The sequence below is a fragment of the Durio zibethinus genome, chromosome 19, assembly GCF_047325235.1.
Source record: "Durio zibethinus cultivar Kanyao isolate XHJ-2024 chromosome 19, ASM4732523v1, whole genome shotgun sequence".
Lineage (NCBI taxonomy): Eukaryota > Viridiplantae > Streptophyta > Magnoliopsida > Malvales > Malvaceae > Durio > Durio zibethinus.
In genome coordinates this window covers 16,790,071-16,816,790 of record NC_143180.1, presented here as the reverse complement: position 1 = coordinate 16,816,790, position 26,720 = coordinate 16,790,071, and the positions used below count along the sequence as shown (strand labels likewise).

The 26,720-nt window shown below is 31.5% G+C and overlaps 1 protein-coding gene across 2 annotated transcripts; it reads right to left on the bottom strand.

Moving 5' to 3' along the window:
- Positions 1-1,218: 1,218 nt before the first annotated feature.
- ABO6 (DEA(D/H)-box RNA helicase family protein) lies at positions 1,219-23,169 on the bottom strand. 2 transcript variants are annotated; one of them, XM_022909880.2, is made up of 19 exons: positions 22,760-23,169; positions 22,461-22,615; positions 22,231-22,318; positions 21,889-22,125; positions 19,304-19,399; positions 17,749-17,937; positions 17,460-17,619; positions 17,230-17,360; positions 12,039-12,209; positions 10,085-10,357; positions 8,653-8,847; positions 7,999-8,202; positions 7,395-7,464; positions 6,860-7,008; positions 4,699-5,007; positions 4,548-4,607; positions 3,247-3,399; positions 3,045-3,155; positions 1,219-2,053 (listed from the first exon to the last, which is right to left on the bottom strand). In XM_022909880.2, the coding sequence occupies exons 1-19, from the start codon at positions 22,976-22,978 to the stop codon at positions 1,592-1,594; spliced, it is 3,432 nt and encodes a 1,143-aa protein (XP_022765615.2). In that variant the 5' UTR covers positions 22,979-23,169; the 3' UTR covers positions 1,219-1,591. The 2 variants fall into 2 exon arrangements, with proteins under 2 accessions (XP_022765615.2, XP_022765616.2); XM_022909881.2 differs by lacking the exons at positions 6,860-7,008; positions 7,395-7,464 and having other exon boundaries at positions 1,456-2,053; positions 22,760-23,134.
- Positions 23,170-26,720: the final 3,551 nt, after the last annotated feature.

Here is a 26,720-nt window from a genome sequence, read left to right as displayed (position 1 = left end):
ATAACCAAATGCCCTCTTAGTAAATTAAAACTCATAAATTCTCATCATAGATAATAAAATTATGAAATATATAAAACTTAGAAAACTAAAATTCAAACATCAGATAAGTAAAAGTTAATAACTAAAATTTAAATATAGTACATGATACAAGATAAACATCAAGGGTATTTTGATAAATATACCGGATCAGGGTAGGTTTCATATAAACCCGACCTTGACCTGAATCCGTCATTTAAAAAAATAAAACTGACCAAACCCGACTCGAAACCCGTTTTTTTTAAATTTGACCCTAGATGATCTGATCGGGTTGATTTGCTATCCCTAATACTGCAACTTTAAAATCTGACTGATACTTTAAGCTTCATATAAAAAAAAACTCATCACCAGTGGACCTATCTTTCTAAATAAGCCCTTGTTTTTGTTGTTGTATTTTTTTTTTTATTTTGTAAGATTTTAATGTAACAATGAAAATATATTTAATCTATTCTTTTCCTTTTTTTATTTCGAGTTTTTTATTTAAAAGCTTTTTCCATTTCTTTTCATTTTTTATTTTATTTATTTTTTAAATTTATTTTGAATAAAAATAATTAATATTTTAATATAAAAATAATTTTTATCAATTTTTAAAAAAATCATTTTTATATATTATTATCAATTTTATTAAATTTTAAAATTTATTAACAAAATTATTATTTGAAATAAAACTATTTTTAGTAATTTTTAATTATTTATTAATTTTATGAATGTAAAATTATTTAAAATTTTTATTTTATAGAAATTTTAATATAATTTCTTTAATGATTATTTTTTATTTTCACTATATTTTACCTCATTTTTACTATTATGATTACGTTCAAATGTATATTTCATCACTAATTTTAATTTTATCATTATAATACTCAATCTCATTATTACAATAATTAATCTCATTATTACTACTGATTTTAATCTCATCAAAACTAATTTCACCTTCCAAACTCATCAAAACTAATTTCACCTTCCAAACTCATATAAACTGTATAATGAACTAACAAAGACTTGTTATTATAGCATGCATAACTATCTTGAACCAACATTTTTTTTTATTTAAGATTGTCAAAATTTAAACTTTCATATTTGAAATTAAAAGCATCATATGACCGTATAATCATTCCATTTAAAAATAACATATTCGTTTCTCAGTAAGTAGTAATCAGAATAAAACTTTGCCCAGCCACCTTCAAAAAAGGCATTCATCCATAATTTAATAAATAAAGTCATATTTATTAAATTCTTTACATAGTTTACATGCACGTACATGCAACCATCGGCTTTTAATACAGTCAAAGCTTATAAGAGATTTACCTTACTTATACATCATGAATTTTATAGAGATCTTGATTCTCTTTCACCAATAAGTTCATACAACTGAAGCAGAAACTCTGCCCTTCCTCTTTCAAGGCCCCCTAATCACTGTAAATCTCAAACGCTTTAGATAAAGAATTGATGACACAATTGGAGCTGTAATCAACACTGGATATCCAGAGTTCCTCTTTGTTTAAACCACAGATCCCAGGCCGCCTAAACACATGCCAAAAATAAATAAATAAACCTATCGGCGTTTTGATCTTCGACGCTTCCCAAGAAGTTTTAGCATGTTGTCAGTGACATCAATAGGGGAATCATCTTCATCACGACTGTTGTCAGAGGTATGAGTTAACCATGCCAATGCCTCTATAGCAGCATCCCTTTCAGCAAGCTGCTTGTTTTTCCTAGGCTTTCCCACAAACTGCATTCCTTTGAATTCCACTAATGCCCTAAACTCATTTGTCTTAAGATGCTTCGTCTTGTATTTTGGAGGTGAATGCCCTGCCCTCATCAACAAAGTTTGTAGCAAGCTCTTTGGATTTGTTCCATCCCTAGTGAATCTACTGTTGTCATTGGGATCCTTGGGCTTCCTGCATTCACGGCCGAAAACAAATCTCCCTTCACATAGATCTCCTGACACTAGCTCTTGAACTGCAAGCATGAGGTACTTTCCTTCCTTGTGAATATCAATGCTAGGATCTTGAAGCTGCATATAGGAAGGCAGCATATCTTTTGAAACAAAGGACAGATCGAGTAAAAGCCAATACTAAAACCTAAATCCAGTAAGGTGCTCTTATTTCACACCTAGCATGGAGCTGAAGTATAAAATTTTCATAAATGCTCAGTCCTAAAAGCCAGCTATTGGAACAAACATCTATTTACAATCCTGAATTGGTGAAACCTTGAATTTGGTTTGATTATGTGTAGAAAGAAAAAGAAAAAGGAAATCAACTATCATAGAATGAATTCTATTTTTCTGTTGTAAATAACTATTCAGATATTTTCCAAACAATCAATAGCTTTCCTAAAATAAAAGATATATAAAGAATTGACAATTCAGCAGCGCAAAACAAAGTACACTAAAGAGATTGACATGCAAGTTGAAGCAGTATATATTATGCTAATAAAATAAATATTGCAAAGACACCAAAGTGAAAGAATCCGATTTCTGGCAATTTATTTCAGAACCGGTATTGGAAAATCTAGGTGGTTGACATACAGCACAATGAATCTAAAGAACTTTACACTTGAAATAAAACTTCTCCATGAACTAGCATCCATTAATAATTATTTTGCTTTTAAATAAATGGAACTATTGATCATAAAAAATAAACACTATGACCTATACAAAAGGACAAAAAAAAAAGTAAACATGCTAAAGGCAGTGAAAAGATATCATAACCGTATAAAAAGTGCATCAATTTTTTTTATAAAAACATTTACATCATGCAAAAAAGGATGCACTTTGATAGAATCCATTGCTACCCCACCCTTGATTACTCAGATAAATTACCTGATAAAGGCAGAAAAAGCACTTTCAAAGTCACCCATACACTTTTGATAGATAAGACAACAGAATCCAGCACAGCACTAATTCAAAACATTTTCTAATCTCTAATAACAAAAAAGAATGCATCATAAGAGTTTCATACGCATCTTGCCAGAGTTTCATAAGAGTTTCAGGAATCCTAGCTCACCTTCTTCTGAATAAGTCTATCAAGTTCTTCTTTGAGCTTCAAGTAGCACTCTGCCAAGCTAGAATCCATGAAGAAATCAATATATCCTTGTAACATTTTCAAATGCCCAGCCTGGAAATAACCAAGAGATTAGTTAGAAATTCCTAGCAGTTCAATTCCTTAGGATTGAAAATAATATGTACTTGTCAACAAATGAAATCACCTGTACCCCACAGCTTAGAGCACCACCAAAGAGCATCAATATAGAATCAGATACACCAGTGGAATCACGTATGAAAACTGTATTGACCTTTACTTTTTCACCAAAGACTAGCCATGGGTAAGGAATTGTCTGGTAACGTGCATTCACGGAATTCTGAAGCAAAAGTAAATAATAGCATCACACAATAGCAGTGACATTTGGAATCTAAATTCGCAACAAGAGAAAAAAAAATCTTAAATTTGCAGTGGAAGAGATAGCCTGTTTATTTACCAGGTGAGTTTTCTATAAATGTGAAAACACTGTTATAATGGTTTGAAGGTTTCCTAATTCAGGAACTGCTAAGAGATAAGTAGAGGATTGATCAGAAATTACTAGGATGCATATGTGTGCATGTGAAAGAGAGACATTTCTTTTAACAAAAAAGTTCTCTGAAGATTGTCATGCAAACTAAAGTCCTAAATGCAAGCTTGTAGTTATGGGATATATCCACCCTAAATTCTCCGTTTTCTTTTTTGGTAATAGGCAATAACATTAAATACAAAATTACAAGCTTGTAGTTATGGGATATATCCACCCTAAATTCTCCTTTATATGGCATTATTCACTAACCACAGATGTGTTAAATGACCCATAAAATTGTATCCATGTATGGTGAACAGGAAATAAATAAATAAATTAATCAAAATAATTTCTAAAACTAACCCCTATTTAGGCAATGGCAAGTATTTGCAAGATAATCTATTACTTTCCAAAATTTCTATAAATATTTTCTATTTTTGGGGTCAAACTTTTCAAATTTTAACCCTTGTTACTTATATTTCTGGACTTTATATATAATTTAAGAAAAATGAAAGCCTGTTGATTAAAATTTCTTAAGATCTTTTTCCGGCTTGTAACTAAAAGTAAATTAGAAAAAAGGTCCAAGACAAAGATTTACAGCAAAATATAAGAAATATGGGACAGAAGCAATAACTTCCTTGCATAAAGGAGTTAAAAAAGTTGAAAAAAAGAATCATTTTTCTATTTAATTTGCAACTGTTGTCTCCCATGATGAAATAAGATGCTGCCAAAACTATTATTCAGGGACAAAATATACTTCTTCAACTTCTGGTAAAGCAAAAAGGCAATCTCAAGACAAGATCATAACTTTGCCAAGCTTCCTTAAAAAATGCACAAATGGATTATTGATTTTTTTTATTGCCAAAGATAGGTTGCTTAGGAGAATGGTATAATTTTGATCTTCTTTCGGAACAACAGTACATTATCTCATTAATTTTTCTTGATTTGGTGTTTTCACTTACAGCGTATAATAAAACCTGGCCGTCGTCCATTGTTTTAAAAGACATCGATGTCTCTCTGTGCTGCACGTAAGGCACGAAAATGGTAAATGTCATCTCATATAATCAATATGAAATATTGAAGCTGCAATTGTAGATAATAAAGATGCCTCACCACCACAGATGCTATTCCAGGAAAGAGTCCAGAGCATATGACAGCACGAACCAGAGACTGGTTGTGACTTAATTTATTGTTGGAGCCAGCATCAGCATCTACCAAGCCAGCTTCTCTTAGAATGAAACTAAATTGTTTCCGAAGAGAATGAATAGCCTGAAGAGTTTGTACAGACAGGAAGTTTCTCCAACAATACTCATATGCTGATCCTTCTCTTTCTGCATCTTTCCAGCCTTCATAGGCACGGACAAGAGCCATGTGATCACTGTAGTCTTTCGCAGAAAATCTAGACTTTGCTGTCCCAGCTAACTAAAACATAAAAAGGATCATTAGTCAAAGAAACTTGATAGATTAAAAGAAACTTGATAGATTAAAATGACCAAGCAAATTGAGAGTTCAAGCAATGATGTATTAATATCAACAGCCTACATTGTCAAATTATTAGCTTGGTAACTGTTATCTCATAGAAAATTAAATTAGACAAAAACGTAAATAAGCAATTAGAAGAAAGAAGCACCAGATACTATACTATAACATTAAGGCTTAATACCCAAATAAGCCTTTGAGTTTTACTCCAAAATGCAAACAAGCTCTCAAATCTTTTATTGCATGAAATTAAGGCTATGGAACTTTTATTTCATTATAATTATACTCACTAAATCTTAAAAATTGGTGAATAATGTCCGATTGACAATTTTAAAATAGCATTATCTTAAATATTTGTCATTCAACTCATCCAAATATTTTTTTTTGGCTGATTCATCCAAATAAATTTAAGTAAGCATTTTCTACAAATTAAACCATCCAAGTAAAAGAATTTTAACCAAAAAAAAAAAAAATGAATGTTTTATACTGTCAAGAATCTAATTACAATAAAATAAAAGTTTATTGCCTAGGTTTCAAGCAATAAAAGATTAGAGACTTATTTCCATTTTTGAGTAAAGTTCAAGGGCTTATTGGGGTATTATCCCTAACATTAATAAAACCACAGAAGAGATGGACCTCAAATAGCAATAACCAAGAGATTTGTGTAGGTTTACTATGAATAACAGAATACACATCAATAATTTACAGCTCAGTGGGGATACCAAGTGCACCGCTCAAATTTCAACTCAGGAGATTAAGCTTATAAGACCCATCAAATTTCAGGGTTAAAGTTCAATCCACTATTTTGATGTTTAACCGGTATGACCTTTGAACATATACAAATGAAGCAAAAGAATGTGTAAATGGCTAAGATTTATTTGAGCCAACTAGCCAAGTTCAGCAAAGTTGGCTATCTACTTTAGGAACTCCAATTATATTATTCAAAGCAAATTCTTAATTCATAAACCTTGAAAGCTTTGTAGCTACAAAATGTGCCAATATCACAGTTATTTCCATTCCCAAGGCAACAAAATGATTATAGACAATTTGCTTTCTTTCTCTATACCTAAAGCAGTCACCATTGTATAAAGTTTCTACTTCCTAGTTTTTTTTTCCCTGGCCAATCACTTCCTAGTTAGATTTCCAGAAGCATTTATGACATGAGATGTTTACGTATATCCCTCTAGTTGTTCCCAGTCAACTTTCTGTCATCAAATATCATATTCGTGGTTATCACTATAAAACTAGTAGTTCTCCTTTTCAACTTGTGCCTTAAAATAGCACTATGATGGATAGATACACAAAAATCATTCAAAGCAACCAGGGGTTTCATTCATGGAGATCAGGTAGCCTTTCTAGCTTAACTTATCACCTATCCTCCCCCCTCCCCCCCCCCCCCCCCCCCCCCAGCCCTCAATCTGCAATTTGGTTCCTGCCAAACCATTTTTAAACTCAAAAAAGATAAAAGGGAAAACCAAAAGAAAAAAAAAAGAAAAACTAGTGATGCAGGGCCATTGCATACTATCACTGCAGAATTAGTTAGGGTTTTCAAAGGACTCATTTCTCTTTTCTCAATCTTGATTTGCCGGGAAAGAGAGAGAAGGGGGGCATAATTTAGAGAAAAAATGGAAACCATTATAAAGTTTGATATGAATTTCTATAGAAACATATGATAGTATCATACCAGTTCAGGTCTTTGTCATACTTCGCAGTACATATAGAGCAATATTAAAAGTTACATAAGCAAAAGAACACAGTTCAATATACCGTCAAGAACTGATGTTTATGTACTTACATCCTTCTTGTCTTGAGGCAAAAGAAAAGGATCCCTGACACTAAGTCCTGATACTATTGTTAATACAGGATCAAAGCAACGGAAGATAGCACCCATGATTAGCATTTTCCCTAGCTTGGGATCTACAGGAAGCATCGACAAAAACTTTCCTGATTGGAAAAAAAGGGAAAAAGAACAAGAAAAGGAAATAAGTAACAGCACCAAAAGTAGTAATGCCTCCATTCCACATTGAACATCCACATTTGACTTGCATGGAGTTTCAGAAAAAAATTAGACTCATGGTTATTTATTTTTAATTCTGAAATATCTTATAAAATTGATGCTTTATGATTTTTATTCCAAACGCTTGAAAAAAATCATTAAAAATAAATGTAGAATACAGAGAAGTCTTAGGTTTAGATGTTCAAAAAAGAAAACATTAATTTTGAAACTCCCCAAAGAGAAAAGATGGACATTAAATTTGTTATGAAGGAATAATAGATACAAAGTATATGTTGCAAAATACATCTACTCAGCAAAGTAATAGCAAACTAACCAAGATTAGTGAGATTTTCCTTCTCATCTAAAGCCCTGACCATTTTCAGAAAATCAACAGCATTTTGGACCTGTCATTCATTTTGTTTGTCGATGGCTCATAAAAATGAAAACAGGAATACCAATAGAGAGGCATGAATGAAAACAAAATTGCCAAACCAGAGCATATAAAAGGATAGATGAACATTGCATGCACAAATATAAAACAGTATTCATGCAAGCACAAGTAAGAAATTGCTTTCTTAACTTTCTTTTAAAGGACTTTAACCACTTTTACCCTGTCTAGAGTCAAACATCCCCCCATTCTCACCTGTTTGCCGCAAATTTATACAATCTTGTTCTTTTACCATTTTACAGAAGAAGTATCAGTGTATTTTATCTGAATTTCCATGTTGCTGCTCAAATGCAGTAAACAGAATCATATGGTATAATCTTGTCACTGGACTATTACTCTCATTCCTTCTTCAATTGCAACTTTGTTCTCTTATAAGAATGGATAATTTTGTAACAAAGATAAGAAATCAATCAAAAATCAAATTTCAATCATGTAGGAGACACTCAGATACTTAAAACTATACATAGTAAAAGGTTAAAACAATACTTACAGCCAATGGTTCTGGTGCTTGCAAAGCTGCTGACAAGAATTCTCCAATGCTTTCTACCTGCAAACTTTTTATTTGCAAGCAGAGAGAATTCAAGGGAGTTCTTAAAAGTTCAGGAAGTTGATACTCCGAAAAAGCTTCATAAACACATCTGGGATATAGGTGGTAGCATTCACCTGGCTGCACACGACCAGCCCTACCCCTTCTCTGCAAACCAAAATATCACCCAAAACCACTTACATCAGCCATGACAAGAGAAAAGAAGGCAACATAAACACCCCCCAGCCCCAAAGAAATTCAGATACTGTCTGATATAATGGCGTTAACAACAGAGTGTTCACCTTTTTTTTTTTTTTTAACATCCCAATAGTTGTTAAAAAACACACTCATCTTTGAAATCGTCTCAATTGAATAAGTCTTAGAAAAACCAAATCATACTCTCAGGCAAGCAAACACAAGAAGCAACTCTTGAACAATGCCTATACAGACATGGGCAAACAGGATATTGAAAAACTTCATATCACAAAACTTCTATATCAATTGACCTGGCAACTGATGAGGTCAAAATTGTATAATAAAGGTAAATATGTACATAGTCTACTCTATATATAAAAGGACAATCCAAATGATATAAGTCTAGGTTACAAGGATACATACTTGCCGAGCTGATGCTTGAGATATCCAGGAAGGTAGCAGACAGGGTGTATTATTCAAAGCATCATAAGTGGTCTCTTTTGCTTTTCCACAATCTACTACAAAAACTATATCATTTATGGTAATGCTTGCCTCTGCCATATTTGTAGCAAGAACAATCTTACGTACATTAGTAGGTGGTTTGTCAAATATTAATTTCTGCGGAAAATAAAAGAAGACAGTCAAAAGAATGGCATTGTATGAGAACATAAAAAACTTCCAATGAGGTTTTCCTCAGCTTTATTAAGTGTGCAGAACAATTTAATAAACTTCATTTAATGGTAGCTTTGCTTTGAAGCAGTTCGAGAAAGTATGTTTTTTTTAAGTTAATGAGCTACCAAGTTTGAGCTAGTGGCAAAAGGCTGCTGATTCTCTGTGTGTGTGTGTGTGTGTGAATGCGACTATATACACAAACTAACACTATATTAACTGCAATTCCTCAACCCCTCAACATTGTGCTCAAAGGAATCAAAAGATTAAAGTGATTGATAGCACCAATGAAAGAATTTAATATAACTCAAGTTTGGTTCCAGCTAGCTACTTAGCTGCTACATATGACATTGCTTTATCTATATTGAAATCAGCTCAATGCTAGCACACTTGGCTCTGCAATAAACCTTGATTAAAAGTTAAAGATTTCATAGTGATTTAAGTAAAGGAATGCAGAGCTTATTAAGCTTCTTCATCCATGCCCACCTTAGCTATGCTTTAGTTTCCAATTTCATACTATAAAAATCACCTTTTGTATTTTTCTTTGCAAAATCAAATGCTCAACACCCATTAATTAATGATAAAGTGCTTGATTTATTACAAATGCTTAGCTCTTTAAGGTGAAAATGTGAATGCAATTTTCTTTAGTATAATGCCTTTTTATTTTTGATATCATAGGACCATTGATGCGGAAATCAATTCTAAAAATATTTTAGTAGAATATACTCTGAAATCACAAGAAAACAATTGAGGAAGCTTTCCAGTTAAAAAAAGAACCTTAAAAATAAAATGGAAGATGACTTTTTCAAAGATCACTTTGCTAAATAGTTTTCATAAGACCTAATAATCAATGATTTCTACCAAATGAAAGAGACTTGACCCTTTTAAAAAATGAATATTGAGAAGTCATAGCTATTTTTTCTTGATTTTATAGTATATATTTTAACCAAAGGTGGATACTTTAATTAATATAAACAAAATATTCCTTTTGCTATTAAAAACTATATAGTTAGCTCTATTTCATATGTTAGAAAATGCTCCTTCTATAAACTTAATTTTCATCACCTAATCAAATGACTCTATCTTAGACCTTTTCTTCAGACATTGTGTCTCATTGCTTTTGCAACTTCTAAGCATAAATTATATCCAAAACTTCAGGTGATTCACAGAACAGAAATAAACCCACCTGTTCAGATGTTGCCATGGAACCATGGCATGTTACAAGCAGAACCCTGTTAGGATCTCCCAAAAGGGGATGAGCTTTAAGTTGATCCCTTAAACAACTGATATCTTCCCAACCAGTCATAAATACTAGCACAGCACCTGGTCTTTCCTTTCGGCATATATGGCATAGAACTGCCTCAATAAGATTGAATCCTATGCAATCAGGCATCCAACATGCTAGAGAATCACGTGCCCTTGAACTATAATTCTCAAAGCTTGGTTTGTTCAGAGCATCCTGCAGAATTATGAGATAAGAAGACCATACATTCAGAATTATAATCTGAACCTTTTTTTGTAATTTTCGCTTTAGAGGGTTTCACTCAAACATGTTACCACACACAAGTATTAGCACCGAAGAAAACTAAAGGCAAAAAAATAAAAAACTAAAAACAAAAACAACAACAACAAGAAGAACAATTCCATGCCTTAAAGTAAGCAATCATATCAGAATCCCACAAAAAAAAAAAATAGTGGTGATTAAATGGATCAAGTAGAAAATCAAACTGCTAAGGTAAGTTATTTAAAACCATATCAGAATAAAAAAAAAGGATGTAAAGAACATTACATGATATAACGCTCTTCGCTGGTCAGAGAACTCTTTACTGACGATTGTGATGAATAATTGCAAAAGCCTTAATGCATTGAGTAGGTCAAATTCAAGTAAAGCTCAAGTCATTTAACCAAATTATTAAATGGCTACATTTTACAAGAAAAGACTACACAACCTTGTTTGAATGACAAAGTTCAAACCTAATGCAAGGAATGGATAATTTAAGTCTGATGATCATCATCCAGTCCTGGTTATTCTAAGGTAGTTTCCTACGAGGGTTGACATGGAATAAACCTTTTCTTGGGACATTTCAGCATCAATAGCTATTTAGCCTCAAGCTAGTCACTTGTATTTGCAAAGAAGCACAATTCCAACAGTATGCAATACAAGTGGGATTAGAACCTCCAATTTAAGGACACATACATCCAGACTTTCCATCTGTTTGGGGGCCGGCCATTTGAGCAATAGAGCACTCCATGAAAAATCAACCACAATTTCAACATAAGATTATGTAGAAATGTATTTTGATGGTTCAGAACTGCTTTCAAGCTATTAAGAACATTATTGTAATTGTTTGGTTCCTCTAAAAGTTACTTCAAGATGAAAAGGTCAAGAATATAGAAGCCTTCTTACAAAAGCAATTATTTATATATATTATTACCAAACACAATTAACTTTCTTTTACATATCTTCTTCTAAGCACATCAGTCTGAATCTGAAAAAGAGAAAGCCAAACATTACCAAACTGACCTAGTTGCCTTTAAAGGAAATAACTTTGATGAAGCTGTATTAACCTCAAACATGCTGCCCACCCCCCACCACCAACGAGTAAGGGAAAAAAACCCTACGGGTCAGATTAGTAATATCCAGTTGCACCACTTAATTCAAACTACCCTACCCCAAAGTGGATGTCCAAAGTCCAAATCCCCTTCCTCTATCTTAACCTCCAAAGTCTAAATCCCCCTCCTCTATCTTAACCATCACGTGTTCTTAAATAATTATACAAGATCCCAATAAGAAATTGCAATATAAATGTTACATTTGCACAAGATTGGATCAGAAGCTAAGAAAACGAGGGAAATAGTTTCTTATGCATTAAGGATTTTTAAATTCCAGAACATCATCCCATTTCGAAATTGAAATCAATATGGCAATCCACACTAATCACCAAAAGAGATTCAAACGACAAAAAAAAAAAAAAAGAGGAAGATCGAAACCCCATATGAAAAAACAACAATCCTACAAATTTTAGATTGCTTAAAATTAAACATTACCTTTCAATCAGCAGGTTAATTTGCACTATACCAAACAGTGATGTAAATTTTTTAGCCCCTCCCTAGCTGATAACCAAGTAATTGTAGCATACCTCTACAAGAGCAGTAATCTGGTTTTTCCTTTTCCGTGGAGCAAGTTGCTTCTGCATTTTCCACATTTTTTCTTGGCCATAATCATCAATTTGGTTGAAAGAAGTCAACTTATATCCAGTAAATTCCAGCACGTCTTCCAGAAAATGTGCCCTGACTGGATATGTAAAGCCCTAACATACGTGAATAATATTAGATTTGAAAGAAAAAAGAGTTTGGGTAAAAAGATCTCATTACATCCAATCCAAATTTAAATATATCTAAAGCATGGACTAGTTCAAGATAAATAGATGCAAAAATAAAACAGAAAAACATGAAAATGAGTAGGAAAATGCCTGCCAGAATTACAAGTACTGTTTATACAAGAGCAATAACACAGACGCACGCAAATGCACCCATTTTCTCATCGACATGCATAGGTGTGGGATAATATCCTTCTAGTTATCAAATATCAATGTAGTTACCATAAGAAAGAGGCAAGTGGCAAAAAGATGAAGGTTGGAAACAAAAATAATTAACTCCTTCAGGAGACAAAAATTGATTAACTATATGCAGCAATCAAAATTTTGTTATTACTATTTTTATGTTTAAACCAAGATTTATTATCAATTTCTTAAGTTTTTAATGTCAATCCTCTTAAAGGTTACTTTTGTAACAGCAGTGACAAATTTCATCCTTCAAAGCCATCAATGAATTCCTTTATTTAAGTGTGTATTTGGGTCTGTGTAGGAGAGACAGCTTTTTCACTGACCGAGAGACCCAGGAAATTTGGCAGATTTTGGTATGAAGATAGAAACTCCATTGGGCTTTCAGAGAATATAGAACAATTTTGTCCTCAAATAGATGTACAATTTTAAAAAATCCACATATAACAATTTAAAATCACATGAAACAGAACTGTGACTACCAAAACTCTTAATTTCCAACTGAAATAGAAAGGATACAGATGATGAAGCAAAACATATTTGTGGGAAAACACTTATTTACAGCTGGTTGTAATCTTGTAATCTGTATATTTATATTTGTATCTCTAGAATTAAGTATTTGTATCCCTAGAATTAAGGAAGATTTAGTTTCCTAGTTTAACCCCTAGTTAGTTGTATATAAACCTAAGATTCTTGTATAATTGAATAGAAGCAGTTTTTCAATATACATTCAATTTCCACATGATATCAGAGCTTTAGGCTCTTCTTGGGAAGAAAAATTTTTAGCCTTCATTGTTGACTTTTTTAGGCCTTCATTGCCGACTTTTTTAGGCCTTCATTGCCGAACCCTTTCAAAGAAAGATATCACTATCACCCAATTTGAGGAAATGTTAACTGGAAAAATCACTGGAGTACTACAGATGTCTCAGAAACAAGGAGAGTTCAACAGGGAAGAGATTGAAAAGCTGAGAAACTTATTGAAAATCCTTGAAAAGCCTACTATGGTATGTTCTTTGGGTAAAGTTTCTAGTTCAGGTAAAGCTTCCGGTTCTCATGGATTAAATGTCTCGGCTAAGCCTATTACGAGTTCTTGGATCATTGACTCAGGAGCCACAGACCACATGACACATTCCCCACAAAAGTTTAGTACATATAACCTGTGTCCTAGTAATAAGAAAATTGTTTTTGCTCATGGTTCACTTACCACAGTGGCAGGATTAGGAGATGTTCAAGTTAATCCCTCGTTTGTTATCAAAAATGTTCTTCATGTTCCTGAATTGTCTACTAATCTGATATCTATACAAAAACTTACCAGAGATATGAATTGCAAAGTAACTTTTTATCCCTTTTATTGTGAATTTCAGGACCAGAGTTCAGGGAAGATGATTGGACTTGCTAAGGAGAAGGATGGACTATACTATCTTGAGACATCAAATAACACAAGTAGTATAAAAAATAGTTTACCTTTGTCATTTCTTTCTGAAAAATCTTCCAATAAAGACAAAATCTGGCTTTATCATTTTCGTCTTGGACATCCTTCTTTTGGAACCTTGAGAAACATGTTTCCTTCTTTGTTCAAAGAATTAAATGTTGAATATTTTCATTGTGATATTTGCGAATTTGCAAAACATAGACATGTGTCTTTTCCAATCAATAACAAAAGAAGTTATACTCCCTTTTACTTGATTCATAGTGACATTTGGGGTCCCTCTACAATTCCTAATATTTCTGGTGCGAGATGGTTTGTTTCATTCATAGATGATTGTACTAGGGTCTCTTGGGTTTTTTTACTTAAATCCAAATCAGATGTGAATAATGTGTTTTTAAGCTTCCAAAACATGATCCAAAATCAATTTGGAGTAAGAATCAAGAGATTTAGGTCTGATAATGCAAGAGACTACTTCAACCAGAGTCTATCCACCTATTTCCAAAAAGAGGGGATTATCCATGAGTCATCTTGTGTTAATACTCCACAGCAGAATGGAGTGGCAGAGAGAAAAAACAGCCATTTATTAGCCACAACCCGAGCCTTTCTTTTTCAAGCAAATGTACCTAAATCTTATTGGGGGGAAGCTGTTCTCACTGCCACACACATTATAAATAGGTTACCTTCAAGAGTTTTGAGATTTAAAACTCCTATGGAACTACTCTCACAATTTTATCCCAACCTCAATACCACAAACAATCTCACACTTAGGATATTTGGTTGTAAATCATTTGTTCATGTTCACAGTCATAATAGGGGAAAGTTGGATCCAAGAGCGATTAAGTGTATTTTTGTGGGGTATTCTTCAACTCAAAAAGGATATAAGTGCTATCATCCTCCTACCAAAAAATTTTATGTGTCTGCAGATGTCACTTTTGAAGAAAATAAACCATTTTTTACTCAACCTTATCTTCAGGGGGAGACTTCATTCATGGAAGATAAGGATAAAGACTTCTTTTTGCTTGATTTGCCCCCTTCTTCAACATTTACACCCATTAATTCTTATGAGTCGAAACCTGTTTCTGCTGAGCCCAAGTCAAACATTGAATTTGAGTCTGAACCCATTCCAAATACGGAAGATGTGACAAAGGATAATATTGTTCTTGATTCTATGAAGGAATTACAGGTGTACTCAAGAAGGAAAGTTCCAGATCCTGAACCAGTGCCAGTCTAAGAACCTGATCCTAACTCTGGAAATGAGGTAACTACAGTTTTTGACTCTGTTTCTCAAAATGAGCATGAATCTCCTAAAACTATAACTAGTGATTATGATTTGCCTATTGCCATTAGGAAAGGAACCAGAGAATGTACCAAGCATCCACTATACCCAATATCTAATTTTGTGTCATTTGAAAAATTCTCACCATCCCACAAAAATTTTCTTGTGAGCCTAAACACTATTTCTATTCCAACTACATTATCCGAGGCATTATCCAGTGAGAAATGGAGGCAAGCCATGAAAATAGAAATGGAGGCCTTAGAGAAAAATCAGACATGGGAATTGGTAGAATTGCCTAAAGGAAAAAATCCAGTGAGGTGTAAATGGGTTTTCATTGTAAAATACAAGGCAGATGGTACTATTGAAAGGTATAAAGCCAGGTTAGTGGCTAAGGGTTACACTCAGACCTATGGAGTGGATTATCAGGAAACCTTTGCTCCAGTTGCCAAGATGAATACAGTTAGGATTTTGTTATCATTGGCTGCAAATTACAATTGGCAGCTTCAACAATTTGATGTAAAGAATGCTTTTTTACATGGTGATTTGGAAGAAGAAATATATATGAAGGTTCCACCAGGATTTGGAGGTCATCTAGAAGCAAACAAAGTATGCAAGCTAAAAAAGGCTTTATATGGCCTTAAACAGTCTCCTAGAGCTTGGTTCGGGAGATTTGCCAAAGTGATGCTAGCAATGGGATATAAACAGAGTCAAGGAGATCACACATTGTTTATCAAGCACTCTGATTCAGGGAGAGTCACAGTTCTATTAGTGTATGTTGATGATATAATTGTAACTGGAGATGATGAAAAAGAGAGAGAATCTCTAAAACAGTGTTTGGCTAGAGAATTTGAGATAAAAGAGCTTGGGAGATTGAAAAACTTCCTAGGAATTGAAGTAGCTCACTCACGGCATGGTATTTTTATCTCACAACAGAAATATGTGATGGATCTTCTGAAGGAAACTGGGAAGCTTGCATGTAAACCTGCAAATACCCCTATAGATCCTAATCATAAAATTGGAGAACCTAATGAAGATGCTGCTGTAAATAGAGAGATGTACCAAAGATTAGTTGGAAGACTCATTTATCTCTCACATACTAGACCTGATATAGCATATGCTGTGAGTGTGGTAAGTCAATTTATGCATAGTCCTAAAGAAGTGCACCTACAGGCTGTCTACCGTATATTGCACTATTTGAAGGCCAATCCTGGGAGAGGTATCTTATTCAAAAGAGATTCGGGGTTAGTTCTAGAAGCATATACAGATGCTGATTATGCAGGTTCAGTAACTGATAGAAGATCTACCTCAGGTTACTGCACTTTCTTAGGTGGTAATCTTGTGACTTGGAGTAAAAAACAGAATGTGGTGGCAAGATCAAGTGCTGAAGCAGAGTTCAGAGCAATGGCTCAAGGAATTTGTGAACTACTATGGTTAAAGATTATCCTAGAAGACTTGAAGATCAAGTGGGATGGACCAATGAGACTCTACTATGATAACAAGTCTGCAATAAGCATTGCACACAATCCTGTGCAACATGACAGAACAAAACACATTGAAGTAGACCGGCATTTCATAAAGGAGAAACTAGACAGTGGGTTGATTTGTACACCTTATGTATCAACCAAGGGTCAACTTGTAGATGTGTTGATTAAAGGTCTCAACAGTGCAACATTTCAAGAAATTATTTCCAAGCTGGGAATGGAAAACACCTATTCACCTGCTTGAGGGGGAGTGTGGGAAAACACTTATTTACAGCTGGTTGTACACTTATTTACAGCTGGTTGTAATCTTGTAATCTGTATATTTATATTTGTATCTCTAGAATTAAGTATTTGTATCCCTAGAATTAAGGAAGATTTAGTTTCCTAGTTTAACCCCTAGTTAGTTGTATATAAACCTAAGATTCTTGTATAATTGAATAGAAGCAGTTTTTCAATATACATTCAATTTCCACAATATTATTCAGATAGATGACACTCCAAGTTTGCATATTCTCTGAACAACTAATATATCAGAGACACCACATATCGGTACACAAAGTGTAAGCTCAAATTCTAACTTACCGGAATGTGAATTTTAGGTGCCCCACCAAAATAATTGGAGAAGAGCTCAGCATTCAAGGTGGCACTCATTAAAATTAATCTCAAATCTCGACGGCGTGGAAGAAGATCCTTCAACACAATAAGTAGGAAATCTGGAATACACAAATGCCAAAACATACAATTATTAAGAATCACACTGGACAGCTTTTCGAGAGAGAGAAGACATAAAACGTAGGTAATTAGGATGGCACCTTCATTCATTCCTCGCTCATGAATTTCATCAACAAAAACATGTGTTATACCATTCAAGTTCCGGTCGCTTAGCAGCCGGCGAAGTAAAATACCACTGGTACAAAAAAGCAGATGGGTATTTTTCCCTTTCATACCCTCCAACCGAACTTTATAACCAACCTACCAAAAAATATCTGTTGGAGTATGGAAGCAAGAATAAAGAAGTTTTCAAAATTAAAACTATTTTGAGCAAAGAATTGTATATTATTTGTCCACATGCGCTTGTTTATTGAGAAGGACAAGACTCACTGTTTCCCCGAGAGGCTCTCCTCTTTCAGCAGACACTCTTTCTGCAACTGCCATAGCAGATATTCTTCGAGGCTGTGTGCAAATTATGCTACAGAATGCTCCACGACCAGTTTCTATTTCTGACTCCAGTATGTATTGTGGAAGTTGAGTGGTCTTGCCACATCCAGTCTCCCCTGATATCACTATGACCTACCATTGTATCAAACAATTTAGAATGATAGTAGAGAGCACAGGCATGAATAAGATCAGGCATCTCATAACCCCTAAAGAAATTCCAATTGTATTGTTTTTTTTTTTTAGTAAATTGTCTGCAGAGTTGAATACAGAGTAATCATTTACACAGAAAACATGTTATAAATTCATGATTAGTGCATCGAAGATTTATGATGTATCATGCTAACAAGCAACTAAAAAATTGTTAGTTGCCATTCTAAATAACACACAAGTAAAGGTACCTTATCTGTTGTTTCGCAATAGATTTGAAGAAAGAAAATAAAAGACTAGAGGAAAATGACAAACACAATAACCAGGAAGAATTTACAATACGCAACAGTTATTCCAAAATTTTTCTTCATCAAGTAGGAATAAACACATATACCACAAAATCTGTTAAATCAGGCACTCCTTATGAGGTGAACCTTCTCCCTTTGATTCTCATAATAGATATATATCCTTCTATATTCAATTTGTTTCTTGTTTCATAGACTCCTAATGGACTCCATTACCATCTTTTAATAGTCTACACTTAATTGACTTGCTTTTTCCCTGAAAATTCCATCATGTAGACCTAATGTTCTTCTCTTGTATCTCACTACATAAAGTTAACACCATCATATTATGGTTGAGTGACTGAACTTTTACCTTATATATGTCAACATGTACGCAGCCACTCAGTCTTTGTAACAAGCAAGACATCTACTTGACAGGAATTATTCTTACTTTTAAAGCTTACGAAGTGGCTTCAATTTCCTTAACATATCTATTTGCTAATACAAGTCATAATTAATATTAATCATGTACTAGGGCCAAAACATATCTTAAGATATCTATTTGCTAATACGAGTCACAATATTAATCATGTACTAGGGTATGGCCTGCAATATGGCACAGTTGCTTTCATTTTAATGAAACAGGGCAAAGTTTGGTAGGAGCAACTTTTGGAGTTGTGAAGAAATAAAAATTGTAAATTTATTTCTCAGCTCAACAGCAGCAATACAAACTCAAAAAAAAAAAAAAAAAAAACTGAAGCCCAAGCAGCTCAAGAAAGCAAGTATCACGGACAGCTGTCAAGCAGGAACCAAATGGACACCTTTTTAATATATTGGTATAGATAGACTTGCTGCTATAATACTTATAATATAATTAACAGAGCAGAAAAAAGCCATCTCAGTATAATAAATCAGATGCATAAAGAGGACCAAACCAAACAAATGCAAAGAAATGAAAAGCCAGAAACTTCTCAAAACAGAAAAGTGAATAGCACATCTCTTGGCAACAATGTACTCTGGTTGGATATGCTTAGCTCCAAATAAGAACAAAAGTTCCATGCTCAAACCTGATTACGTGCAATTGCTTGAAGAAGCCTTTCCTTTTCCTTGAATGCAGGCAGAGATTTCCGAAATTCCATCATCTTCTTGCCTTCAGGTGATTCCTGAAAATGGGAAGGACAACTGATAAAAAAGATAAAAAAAAAAAAAAAGGTGGTTCTTTTTCCCTTTTTCACTTGTTCCCATTCTTCAGCAAGTGCATGATACGGAAAGCAATGCAAGTGCTTCCAACTTTACAACAAATATGCATGGAATCCCCAACAACAAGGAAAGAAGGAAAAAAACAGCTACTTATAGTAGAGGGAAACAATCAAAACCAACTAGCCATGTCATTGACCCAAACAAGGAGGAATTTGAACCTAGAGGTGGTACCCAAAAAACTTCCAAGTCAATACCAAGTTAATTAATTCAGATTTAGGCTCCGTTTATTTCATGGAAAATGACTTTCGAAAATTTATTTTTAATTGACAGAAAATTGACTGTAAATGGAAAATAACTTATTGGTTAACGGAAAATGAAACAATTTTTTTGAAAATTATCTTCCTCTTTTGAAAAGGAGAAAAATTTTTCCAAAAAATAGCTCTATATGGGTAGGACTATTTATCAAGCTCACAAGTACAATTCTACTCAAGTTGGACCTTGAATACGATTTTTTCAAACTCAGACTTAATTTGACCCCATACAAAATATTATTATATTAATAAAAATATTTTTATTTAATTTTACATAAAAAAATTAAAATATTAATATTAAAAATCTTCTAATATTTTAATTTTAAAAATATTTATATAGTACTACTCAAGTAAGACCTTCAACATTATATTTAAGCTTAAGCTTGATTTAAACCAATATGAAATATTATTATATCAATAAAAATATTTTTATTTAATTTATATTAGAAAACTTAAATATTAACATTAAAAATCTTTTGATATTTTGATTTTAAATATTTATATTTTGTATATTATTAAACATAAATATTTTTAATATTTCAATAATAAATAATATTATATTATTATTTTAATAATAAATAATAATATATTAAATAATAATTTTATTATTTTAATAATTAATATTAAATAGTATAATAATACTATTATTTTCATAAAATGAATATTTTAATAATTTATTTTTTTCAATTTAAAATATATTATTTTATATTTTATTTATTAATGCATTTATATTATTATTTTAATAATAAATATAAATAAATAATTTTTGTTATGATTTACTAATAAATACTTTCAATATAAAATATAATTATTTTAATAGTATAAATATTTTTAATATTTTAATAATAAATATTACTAATTTTATTATTATATTAAAAAAAATAATATTTTAAGAATAGTAATACTATTTTAAATATTTTAAAATATTATTATAAATAATAAATAATTTTGTTCTAAGTGCTTTTGTATTAATATAATATTTTAATATTAAATAGTATTATTAAATATAATTTTTAATACTAATAATTTTAATAATAAATAATTTTAATATATTGTAATTATAAATAATTTTCAATATTTTAATAGTTATGTCAATAGTATTTGAAAGAAAAATAGATTTTTCAAAAAATAATCAAATAATAAAAAACATTTTTCATTAACTCATTCAAATAATAAAAAATATTTACTTTTCAATAAAATGTAAATATTTTCCAAAAAATATTTTCTGGAAGTCAACTTCCACAAAACAAATGGAGCCATAACTTAAAATAAATGGGCCAAGGCAAATCTAAGATAATTTGAAAGTAACATGCCAAAAATCATGTTTGATCTGGACTATTCCATTTCAACACAAATTGACATACATTTGATCCTTAGTGATCGACCAAAGACAACCTATATAACAACCCAACCCATTTAACATGTTTTCACCCACTTGTCATATCATCAAAAACAACAGTTTAACCATTTAAAAATTTAGATTTGACAAATAGATTGCAACTAATTGATTATAAGGTAGACAAAATAAAAGAAAAAAAATTTTTCCAATTAACTGTAGGTCCCAATGATGATATTAAATTTGGAAATTAAGAAATTTTAATAATGTAAACACTCATAAAGCAAAAACAGGAAAGGAGAAAGACTGAGAACTATTGCTAGGGAAAAATAAGTAGAAATGAGAGGTTTTAGCATTGTACTTATTAAGTAACTACTTGCAATAGAATCATGATAAACAACACTATGCTATTAATGCTTGATCACATTTGTGACATTTCAGGTACTGATTAAAAGACAACCATTTTAGTGATAAATACAACATCACAAATGCAGATGAAAACTTATACAAAGTACAGGGGAAAAGACCTCACATATAAGAAAACAACATCTATAGTAAGAGAATGGAAAATTGAATATGCTTTTGTAAAGATAAAAGTTAGAAAGCAGAAAACCATGAAAGTATATCTTAAGAAAGCAAAAAGGGAGAAAATGAAAGTCAGAAATGCTAGCCAAGTAGAACGAAGCAAATTTGATAACATAAGAAAAAATTAGAGAAAGAGTTAATAAGCCAGTCACACCTATCAAACTCTTGCCGTTGCGCAAAGGAAAAGAAGAAAAAGAAGAAATTGAAAGAAAGGTAATACCTGCCAAGCTCTTTGCATATTACGCAGTCGCAAACTCCTCCTTTGAAGAACCTTTTCCATAACAGAGTTATCCAAGAAAGAATCTGGATTCTCATCAGGGTTCAGATATTCAGCTTGATCAATGGAATTCACATCATCTGAATTCTTTCTGACCTTCCCAGAATTTAACTGCAGTCGATCAAGGTATTCTTGCAGTAAACCCTCAACCCTCCTTTGCAAGCCTAATGGTACAACAACCTACAAAATTAAACCATCATAATTTTCAATTCTCCATTCTGGAAAGAATTATTCTTAAGCTACAATGAGCGTAAAAACTTATCAAGCACTCCCAGAACTTGTTACCTCCCGTTGTGGCCGTTTATCATCCAAATCTGGCCTATAGTTAGGCAGTGGAACCTTGCTTGCAACAACCACTTTCCCATACATTTCACTAGTACAGCAACCAAAAAAGAAAGGGGGGGAATAATCAGGACAGTAAATCATTCATTCTCATGACGTATATATATAAATATTAAAACATATATTTCTGCAAATCAAATACAATGTTCTAAGCATGTAGAGATGGTATATACCTGTAAAGTCCCATCCTTTTAGCAAGGTTGGAAATCTGTTCATAGTCTCTCCTATCTCTTTTATCTCTAGAAACAATTTCTTGGTCATTTTCACTGCGTAACAACATGCTAAGCTTCCATTTCCATTCATCTATGTTGGCAACAGAAGACGAGGCCTAATAATATCAATCAATTGTAATCATTGCCGTCAATTAGCATTCAAACAAGCTCTTTTCTTTTCAATTTCCATATAAATTAACTGAAAAACAAACACATATTCAAGAATTGGGGCGAAAAGGAGTGGCGAGAAGGAAGCATACCTTGTGGCTCTCAAAATCGCACTCGTATTCATCATCTGAGAATTGCTCTGCAGCGTACCCGCAGAAACGACGTCTTTTAGGGAGACAAAACCTTGCATTAGAAGAAGTAGAAGACGAAGAATTTGTGAGTAGGAAAAGGAGTGAATCAAACAAGGTGGTGGTTCTGGCGTTAGTGAAATTGAATCCCAAAAGGAGCCCTCTTAGCTTTGGGTTTTGCATTGTAAGCAGCAGAGTCTTATATCTCAAGCATTTGAATAGAATAAATTGAACAAATTCAATATTTTCTGTCCAAAATAAAATTTATCAAATCAAATTGAGAAAATGAATCCTTTTTCTTGTTAGGGTTTTGCCACTCAATTTGTTTGATGGAGGCATGCCGGGGAAGAGGGTTTAAGGATTGGGTTGTGAATGAAATGAAAGAAAATGATGGAAGGGAAGGGGATAAAGCCCATTAAGGTTTGGCCTATTAGACCCATTTTATTTATGTACTAGCATTTTTGGGGGTGGGGAAACTAATGTATTGACTGGCAATGGCAAAACTAGCGCTGTTGTTTAGTCTCGAGGAGTTAGGGATAGTTAAGTAATTTACGTCTAATAAATTTTGATTCGTTTTAATGTGATAATGGTGATTTTTAATTTTGAAATTAAAGGTTAGATTGAAATTAATTAAATTTTTTTTAAATGTCAAAGTTGAAAAAAATAAAAATTTATTTCGATTCAATCTGATTTAATCTGTTATCATTTTTATAAAAGAAATTGATGGGAAAATAAAGTGAAAATACAAAACCAAAACTTAAGGAAATGGAGGATATGAAGGGAGAAGGTTGGAAGATGTTGGCAATGGTTTCACCATCGTTAGGAAAAGGTGTCTTATGAACAAAAAGTAAAAAAAAGTCTCATTTTAGGCTGAATTTAATTAACTTTGGACTTTTGGTGATGAATTTTAATAAACCTCTTATATATTGAAAGTCATTTAGCCTTTTTGTTTCAAAATAGAATTTTACAAAAGCTACAAGTAGTAATTTAAAAAAATTAATCATAACACTAGGTTCTCATTTTGGTTTTTTTTTTTTTTTTATTTCTCTCTTCCATTCACAAAAAGTTGAAAATTGTCAATTTTTTTCAATAATTTTACTTTGTTTCTTTTTTTTTTTTATCTTTCATTTTTACCAAGATATAACCAATCACAATTTCTTTTTCCAATTTTAGAGTCCAAAAAAAATATTATTATGTGAGAAAGTTCTTAATTAGATTATTGTAAAATAAGCCATTAAAATTGTGTTGTTAAAATTAAAGATCACAAATGACACCACAAAAATTTTGCACTATATACAATCAACACTTTTAATCTTATGCAATTGAAGTTTGAGGCTTCACACAACTAATCTCGCTTAAGTTTAAGACTGCACTACAAATCAAAGGTTATTTTTCTAACTTTGAAATCAAATGTTGGATCAGAATCGGTTAAAATTTTTAACAATTCAAAATTGAGGAGATGAAAAACCTATTTTGATCAGAGTCATTATCAGCTTTATAGGGAAAAAAGTTAATGAGATAGTGAGGTGAGAATATGCAACTAAAGCTTGAGGACAGGAAGGAAATAAAGGAAAAAGATTGGAGGATGTCAATAATGAGTTTTTTTCTTTAGTGAATGAATGGCTTAAAGGTGTTTCTTTTCTATTAAATGAAAGATTTGAAATTTGTCTTATGAAGTAAAAGAAGGAAAAGTCTCATTTTAGGCTAAGTTTCATTAAGTTTGGGCTTTTAGGGATGAATTTAAAAAATATATATTATTTGATACACTGATAGTGGCTTTTATCAATTGATTAGGTATTTTCATTAGATAAAAAATAAAGAATTAGATAAGAAATAAAGAAAATTGACGAGAGATTGAAGGAAGGGAATAGTTCATAAGGAAGAGAAAGGCTAATAACAAGAGAAAAAAGAGATGGTAACACTTAAATGGAGAGAAGTAAAGAAAAGAAAGGAATGAACAAAAGAAACTATCACAAAGCAAAATGATTAACACTCACAATACGAATAACATAAAAAAATAAAGTAAAACTTTAAAGAGATATGATCATTAAAATGTTGTCTTTTTCAAAGGAACGAACAAAAGACACTATCACAGAGCAAAATGATTAACACTCACAATACGAATAACATAAAAAAAATAAAGTAAAACTTTAAAGAGATATGATCATTAAAATGTTGTCTTTTTCAAGTATTACAGTGTTGAATTCAACAAACTCATAATTATAAGAAATTAATAGAAAAAAAGACAACTGGGAGTATCTGACAACCACCAATTACAATGCTCAAATTTAATTAACGAATGAATAGTTATCAATTCAATCATAACCATTATGTCAATATCCTTGTTCTCATGCCTTGCACTAAATGCTTTCTTTCTCAATTTCTCTGCAAATTAAATATATTCATTAAGGTTCAAAATTTTATAAAATAAAATTTGCATTGTAGAAATGAAATGTTCAATTAACTTATATTATATGTTCACACCTTTGAAGGTGAGTTATATACAAGGTACCAAGATTTTATAGATAAACCCTTTTTATTTTATTTTTATTGCTTAGGATGAATTTCTATCATAATATATAAATATTGTCATTCAAACTATTTTAAATAAATGCTTAAATAACTAATTAAACAAATTGAATTAAATAATACAAAAAATATCATTATTGAGAACAAAAATAGTAATCGTAAAGAGTAATATAAGATTTCACTGGTTAATAATATGACAAACACCATTTTGTCCAAGGATTGGACTCTTTCTTTGCATTTATCATGCACGTATAAGTCAACATATCAATTATCTATAATCATATCTAAGTTCTAATTAATCAAAATTATTGTAAAAAAAAAAAGATGTTATGTTATGATGAGCATGGCAACTTATTACAGAATTAATTCAAACTTTCAATTTCAATGTCATCATATCAGACCTTAATGCATATGTATCAGTGAAATTCATAATAGTATTGTCATTGCATGTGTAAAAAAAAATTTAGAAAAAATTTTCATAAATGAAAAATAAAGTAAGAATATTCAGTAGTACCTATTACTCTTTCGATGATCATTTTCATACATACAAATATCATTTACAGCTTCAAATGATTTATAAGGTGATGAAATAGTTGGATTCCTAGATTAAATTTTTATAATAAGATATTTACATTTCGTGTAATTGTTTATTTTTAATAATAATAATAAACAAAACTAAAGGAAACATAAAATTAAAGTAAAAAAAAATAATTTAATTACAATAATTTATGATTAAAATGCTTTAAACATACACCTCTTAATATGTTTAGCATTAAGAATAACATTGTATGATCTAAAATTGAATATTTTATTTTTTTATTTTATGTATTCTTTTAATAGAATTACTATAATAACGTGATATATATGCTAGGCTAGAATAAGTTTATTAATAGAATGCATTTTTCATCTGAGATGAATAAGAAATTTGATTTGATGTTAGCCCAACATCATAATTCTATAGAATTCACAACTTATAAGATGTACTAGTATCATAATTGAATTTTAAAAAATTAAGCTAATTTTAATTTGTTTATAACTTAAAACTCTAGTATATAAGTAAGCATATATGTCAATTTAACTTTATATGATACTTTTTTACAATTTTTTTTTACCTTCCTTTTAACTTGAAGATTTTGAGATGGTAAACATTTCTTATTCACTAATTTAATCATTGAAGATGCCACTTTAATTAGGTTCTTTTTTTGTACTATTATTGGAACTAATATCAATAGTTGGATCAAATTATAAAGCCTTATAAAATTTATTTTAAAAAAAGTACTATGTATGAAAGTTAATTTTTTTTTAAAAAAAGTTGAATTTTAATAAAACAAGTTAATAATTGTTATATATAATTAAATCAAAATACACATTTATGAGTATTGAGATTACCTTTATA